Source organism: Nothoprocta perdicaria, unplaced genomic scaffold (assembly GCF_003342845.1).
Source record: "Nothoprocta perdicaria isolate Ctin4 unplaced genomic scaffold, notPer1 scaffold_197, whole genome shotgun sequence".
Lineage (NCBI taxonomy): Eukaryota > Metazoa > Chordata > Aves > Tinamiformes > Tinamidae > Nothoprocta > Nothoprocta perdicaria.
In genome coordinates this window covers 817585-825189 of record NW_020455171.1, presented here as the reverse complement: position 1 = coordinate 825189, position 7605 = coordinate 817585, and the positions used below count along the sequence as shown (strand labels likewise).

The following is a 7605-nucleotide window of genomic DNA, read 5'->3' as shown; positions in this document are numbered from 1 at the left end:
TTGTCACTTTTTTTTAACTAATAAAATCTTAAGAAGTGCAAAAAATATTTTTATACCTGTGGATCAGACATGGCACAATAGATTTAAAACTATACATGAAAACCATGCAAGCAACATCCAAACAGGACAGCAATTTGAGCTGTTTGCAGAGAATACAAACCACAGTGTACAATAACTATTTATAAAGATTTGTATTGTTTTCATCCTGCATTTTTTAACACATGCTGTATATAACATCATAGTATGGACTGGCTATATCTACAGTTTGTATATGCAAACATCAAAAAATCCAGTAACTGGAGAGTTCAGCAACTGCAGGTACTATTCAGTAACTGAAGAGTTCAATCTAACTTGTCTTACGTAATCAGACAACAGTATTGTTCATGATATTGTCCCTTCATCATGGTACTCCTCCTTTTTTGGTTTTTCTCCTTCAATTTTTTCCCTCTTTGATCGCAATTATTAACTGTAACAAGAGGATGAGTCTCCATCTGGGTTGGCAAAAGGACAGAAATGAATAATACAACTCATATGAAAAAAATCCCCAAATTAGTAGGGATTTTAATAACAGTACTTTTCATACAACTTTCCCATCCCTCTAGCATTTTTTTTTTTTTTGCCCAAGCATCAGGACACCTCTCCGAAGTACATCTGTGTTGCTGCATGGCTAATCATATTATAAATTTCTTTTCTGTGTCTCACGAGATTAAGTAGAGTTCATTAAGTCCCAAGAAAATAAGAAAAATGCGCGTGAGCTTCCTCACAGATTCACCTTTCTCACGTGCCTTTGCTCTGCCAGCTTGAACAAAGGCATGCCATTAATCCCCCTGTTGAAAATGTAAGTGATGAAACTATTGAGGCCGAAGAATCCTGAAGGTCTCCCAGTTGTCCAGAGATTACAGATGGATTTGCTAGACTGCTGCTGGTTGTCATGCTATCCTGCTTCCATTTGATACAGAAATTTAATTTTGTCTTCGTAACATGCTGTTGGGTGTTGGGGCATGAGCCAAAGATCTGAGCAGCTGGAGGGTCTCGGACTGGAGGTGGGAGAGCAGATAGGCTGCCAAGGGCCTCCCCAGGCCTCTAGGAAGGCCTTGGGTCTGTGCATCAGCATCCCGACAGGACAGTGCCCTATAGGCCACCCCAAGGACTATGTAGGACAGGGGCTGCTGCGGCCTGCAGGTGATGAGGTTTCTCCCTTCTGGGTTCCCTGTATGTACATTTCTACTGTGCAGCACGGGTAAAGAGGACATGGAGGGTTAAAAAACAAAAGCAGCACCAGCTCTCACAAGGGAAGGAGAGGGACAGCTGGAATCAATTCCAATTCCCCACAAAACATCACCAAAGCAACGCATGACCAAGTCCCGTTTATTGACACCCCTCACTCCCGCTATGGGCTTTGGGTCAACAAGGCTGGGCAAAAGAGGCCCAGAGCAACTTCTGTGTGTGGCACAAGCGCCACCGCCGCCGCCACGGCCACGCTGGCCGCCCGCCACCGTTCTCTGCCTTTGTGTCGGCCGGCAGCTTCCCACTGCTAGGCAACCGGTGCCAGCCCCTCAGCAGCCCCGCAGGACGGCAGCGCCGAGCAAGGCACGAACAAGGCACCGTGTGGTGCAGTGGCCACTCATCCTCTCCCCACACCCAGCGGCGGCCAGACCTCAGTCAGGCAGTGTCAGGCCTCAGCTAGTGCCCYGGAGAGCCACAGGAGGTATGTGCCCCTCGTCCAGTCCAGACAGGTCTAGCTGTGTTGGGAAATGGATGGAGCTGTCGGAGACTTCTTCCCTGGACTCATGTTGGGTGGAAACTGCATATTTTYGGCTTACCGAGGGCGGCCCACTGCCTTGCCCCTGCTCCTTTACAAAAATTGAATTAATACCAGCAATATTGCTAATGTAGTATTACTACTAATCCTGCTTCTGGTAGATTTTGTGCCAAGGATCCTCCAGCGCTTAAAGAAAATGCTGCTATGAATGTGTTAGTCAAACACTAGTCATCTGAACCAGTAAATGGTGCAGTCATATAGCCTGGGATATATAGGGGCTGACARGAGATGAGTCAGCAATCCTTTCCAGTCTTAAAACAGGGGTGCTWACCAAGTAGAAACCATGTGCAAAATTTTGATGTCTGCCAAAGCTGGATCACTATGTGGGCAGCTTCCAGATCCGTGTTACCAGCTGTGGCCATGAGGGTTTAAAGACTTAATGAGACAGGCTCTACCGGTAAGACAAGAGGTGTAGAGGTGAGCAACAGAAATGTGTGGAGCTATTGCGAGCAGCCATGAAAAAGCAGCCCCTAGGTCTCCGTGTAGTCCTTTAACAGGAGGCAGGACTTCTGGCTGGCACCACAGTGGCAGTGCTACTGCAGGGGTATGTAGACCCTGTAAGAAATGCACAGCAGAATGCAAATGTCATTCTCATTTCTAAAGGGAATATCATGGTTTCTGGATGTCAGTCTGTAGCAGTTTTAAGTAGATGCTAAATTTTAATGCAGTTAGCTAGATTTTCGCATTGTGAAAGAACACCTGCAAATACACAGATGGATCTCTGAATTATTGAAGAATGGGCTAAAAARAAAACCCTATGGGAATGTAGGCAAAATCTCACTGAATTAAGAGGTGAGTGTTTATCTAGGCACTCATGTATACATAGTAAAGTGGGTGAAATTTGTGTTTATTCACTTAGACCCATGACTATTCCAATGTTGTCTTTTGCTGATGGCACTTCAGTCAGAAATTGCTTATATGTGATGTGACTTCTTTAAAAGCAAGTAGATGTTCTTTGTTAGTGAAAATATTTTATTGTCTTTGTACCTCATAATTACCAGGGAATTTGACGCTTACATCTGTTACATCCAGCCTTGTTGAGCCAGTTTCCTGTAAACTATTCCCTGAACATCAACGGCGTAAAAGATGTTTCACAGATACARGCTGACATGAACAAAACTCCAAAGAAGGCTGTGTTGTTCAGATATTACTGACAGCTTAATTTATGATTACTTAGTGGAGACCATGGTGGCACAGTATACCTTGCCCCTTTCCCTGAAAAACTGATAATATCAATGTTGAGTCATGCAGAAAACTAAGACTGCAGTCCATAAGTTGATTCATTCACATGTTTGTTATGGCTACTTCAATTACTTTTTTTCTTTTTTTTTTTTTAATAACCTTTGCCTAAGAATTTGAACCAAGTACTAAAAAACTGTTTAGTTGTTGTACATTTTAGTTCTTAATTTTATCATGTTTTTATAAAGTGCTTAGCAAGCAGGCATGAAAGAGAAGTCCTAGGTAAGAAAGAGGAAACGAGAAAAAGAAAGATTTCTGGGGGGCCACCACATAAGTATTTGCAAGCTCAGAAACAAGCGGTTTGCTGAAATCTGAAAAGAAACATTGACTGCAAGATATACAGCAAGACTACTTTCCCTTTTGTGGTATTAAGGTAAATTCTGTTACATCATGACTGCACTTCAGTACTCATCATGTCTCTCCCATTCCCTACAATTCCCTTACCTAAGGAAATGTTTCACTAAGATGAATTCAACTGCAATCTCTGCAGGAGGGGGATTCTCTAATTACCAATGTTTTTTGAAAAAATAATCACAATGTAAGTTATACCTTGCTCAATTCCACCACTAGCTTAAAGCTGAGGTGAAACAATACTGCAAGGCTGATGTATAAAATCAATAAAACATATTAACACACATTTTAAAAATGATTTCAGAGTACAAAAATTGTCATATACAGAAATGCAAATTTTGGCAGCATTCCTGAGCAACACCTAAGGTTCTCTTCCAGAAGGACTTCCATACAACCTGGGCCAAAGCTGCCTTCAAATCCCTTCCTTTATTAACGATTGATTCCCTTTCTATAGGATAAAAGGTGGTCCAGGTCCTCTATTCCCACATGTTGCAGAGGTGGTACCCTATGGTAAAGCAAACAAATACTTCTGACACTCACGTTTTGCTACTCTGCCTCCCTGAAAAATACTCTGGACCCTTCAGTTGAGACTCTCCCGGTCTTGGTCCCTCTGTTGTACTGATCCCTCTGTTGTACTGATTAGGATCCCCTTCCTATCTCCTTTTCCATTGTGATTCACAGTGTGGAGAAGAGCTCTGTGACTTCTTCATGGTTACCCCTGAGAGCTGGTTAGCAGTAGTAAAATGCAACAGACAACCAAAGCCTTATACAAGATAGTTACTGAGTGTCAGAGTGAGGAATAAAATATTCTCATCCTRTAAGATATTTGCACTATTTTTCACATCTGAAGAATCAATAAGAATTTTGTACTGTTCAGTTAATGGAAGAGAACTTTGAATTATGTTAACTAATGTATTGATAATATTAGTTGATTTCATGTTTGAGCTTTTAGTCTTTAAAATATATTAGTGTAATTTCTAAACATCAGATCTTCTCAAATCAGAGGTCTGAATTCTGTSTTTGTTTTAAATGAAAGTAATATATGTTGCCTATTTCAAAACAAGTAAAATTCAAATCGAAAAAAAAAAAAGGAAAAGCTGGCAAAGGTTACCATTTTTTTCCCTGAGGAAGAAAGCTTTCAATTTCAACAAATTTTAATTAAAAAAAAAAATCACCCCTGTCTAGTTCATCTGCATTTGCGCATTCAGTGCTTCCAAGTCTGATGTCTGTCCTCAGTTTCCATAGCAGTGTGGAAGACAGGGGATATACATTCCGGAGTTTAAAACTCCAGGCTGATGATTCTTAACTTGAAAAGAAAGAACAGAGATATAAGTCTGGTAATATATGAGCAGGCATTGAACAGTCTTACCTGAGATGTGTTCCACCCATTTTGTATTTCTATTGCTTGTCTTTTTCCATGAGTGGAATACAGAGTTTGTCCCTGGGGAGGAGTTACCACCCTTGGAGGGAAAGGTATGTTAAAGATGAGTCAAAATGATGCAGAGACCAAACACTCTTCCTTCATCGAAAACATACATTCATCTCCAGCTACAGCATCTAGTCTTTGGGGAACACTTCTGTAGGGTTTCAGAAAACAAAAAGAGTCAGTAATGGTCAATAGTTTACAGGGCCATTTAATATTTTTCTCTCTGTGCCATCAGTTAGAATGATGTACAGGGTTTTTAGATTTAGCCGTTTGTATTTTAAACTAGTTGCAGAGGGAAGAATGTGTTCATGAACAGGTTATGTGAAAATTGCTATCCTTAAAGTGTAATTTTAACTCAAAAATAGACAGGAACCATCACTAGTTTCCACTGTGCATCCTGTGAAATATATAATTCATAGTCTATATTCCATTTCTATGGAATATTATTTTCATGAGAAAGAAAATTATGAGAGAACAGRCCCAGCTCTTCAAGACCTGGGAATGTTTTCAGTGGAAGAATACCAGAAGAGTAGCAATTGGTTTAATTAGCAGATGTCAGAGGAAGAAAATGGCATTTGAACTCAATGAGAATTTTCCTACTGTCTGCTCTTACTTTTGAATCAGACCTTGTAATTGCAACCAAGAGAGTTTGCTCTGGGCCAGGCAGCATGATACATGATTAAAATGTCTCAGCACTTCAGCAGAGCAAAACAAATCTTATTAGGAAAAACTATGGCCAATGGATTCAAGACAGCTGTGGAACAAAATATAAAATAAGTATGCATGAATTATAAAAGCTTTGGGTTAATTACTGCTGCAACAGGCTACCTTAAAGAAAAAGTAAATAAAACAAGTGTGAAGACATATAAATTTGCAGCAATCAATGTTTTGCATTGCCTTACAGCTAGGTGAAACCAATGCACTTTGACACATCCTTAGAGAACAGCCTTTGACTTGATTTCTCATTCAGACTTGAGAGACATAGGGGTGAGATGTTTTAATACACTGAGAGCAGCCAGCACTAAGAACACAAGGAGGGTGATGACTGCTAGTGCAATCTGTACAATTAATTATTTTCTTCATCATTAATTTTTCATCTGGTAAGATCTAAACAATGGCAGGTGATCATGATGCAACAGAGATCCTGAAGCCTTTGGTGTTCCGTCTCCATGAGAACGCCCCTGCAGTAGTCCGTGAGGTTTTACTGGAACGTGGCTGGACTGAATTTGACAAAAAAGAGCAAGGTGACAGAGATTGGAACCTGTACTGGCGGAGCTCACCTTTCCGTATGACAGACTACTGCAGCATTAAGCCATGGCAGAGACTCAATCACTACCCAGAAGCTGTCAGGATCACCAGAAAAGACTATTTAGTAAGACATCTGAAACGTATGAAAGGAGCATATGGATCAGCTTTATATGAATTTAGTCCAGTGGCATTCATCATGCCCAATGACTATGTCAAATTTGTGGCAGAGTATAGCAAAGAGAAACAGTCACCAGGCAGAAGATCCAGCTATTGGATTTGTAAACCTGTGGATCTCTCCCGTGGAAGGGGAATACTCATTTTCCAAGACATTAAAGACTTTGCATATGACTGTACAGTCATTGTGCAGAAATATATTAGCAACCCCTTGCTCATTTCAGGGTATAAACTGGATCTCCGCCTCTATGTGTGTGTCACCAGTTTTTGCCCTCTCACTATTTATACTTATGAAGAAGGACTGGTGAGGTTTGCCACTGAAAAGTTCGACCTCGGTTCTTTGGACAACGTCTATTCCCACCTAACAAACACTAGCATCAACAAATATGGAGCTTCATATAAAAAATATAAAGAAGGGATTGGCCATGGCTGCAAATGGACATTCAGCAAATTTCGCTCCTACCTTCGAATTTATGGGGTGGATGACCTGCTCCTCTGGAAGAAGATCAACAACATCGTGATGCTAACCCTGCTTGCTGTAACGCCCTTACCAGCAGCATCCAATTGCTTTGAGCTSTTTGGCTTCGACATCCTGATTGATGACAAATTCAAGCCATGGCTTTTAGAAGTCAACTACAATCCAGCCCTGTGCTTAGATTGCTCYATTGATGCCACTGTGAAAAGAAAACTTCTTCATGATATTGTTGAACTGTTGAACTACAAGCAAATTGACGCTCTCAGGCAAAACCAAGCAGCTGGGACAAAAGCTGGTAGAACTCATGTGTCTTTGAGGACACCGGGCAAAAGTGCACTGGAGGAGGCCCCTGGCTTTCTCTCTTGCCAAGGAGAGGCTGAATATACTGCTGTTTCTTCAGTACAATCTGCTTTACAGGCTGCAAAAGGATCAATTCTTAAGGCAAATCAGACTAAGAAAACTGCTAGAGGACACCCAAGGAAAACACTRACTTCCCAGCTACGAGAAAGAATGAACATGACAAAAACATCCTCCCAAGCAAAAGCTGAAACAAGAAGTAAACAACTCCCAGGAGCTGTCCATTCTCCACAGCAGTTTGTCCCACCCAGCTGCTGGTTACCTACTCCTAATTTCTGGAACTGCAAATTAACAACACTCCCCTATTTTCTCTCTGAAAAAGACCAAAGGCCTATCCCTCGGGTTGGAGATTTTGTCCTTATTTTTCCTTTTAATGAAGCTGCACTTCAGGCTTCCAGGGGTGCGATAAATGTAAAGAGCATCATACAGGAAATAAACAAGTTAGTCATCAAACAGTTTCCATCAAAACAGATGAAGACAAAGAAAAGGGTAGACTATTTAGCTTCCATGTAA

The 7605-nt window shown here is 41.1% G+C and overlaps 1 protein-coding gene across 1 annotated transcript; it reads left to right on the top strand.

Annotated features, from left to right (window-relative positions):
- Nucleotides 1-5952: 5952 nt before the first annotated feature.
- Nucleotides 5953-7605, top strand: TTLL2 (tubulin tyrosine ligase like 2). The gene has a single exon (XM_026037394.1). The coding sequence runs from the start codon at nt 5953-5955 to the stop codon at nt 7603-7605; it is 1653 nt and encodes a 550-aa protein (XP_025893179.1).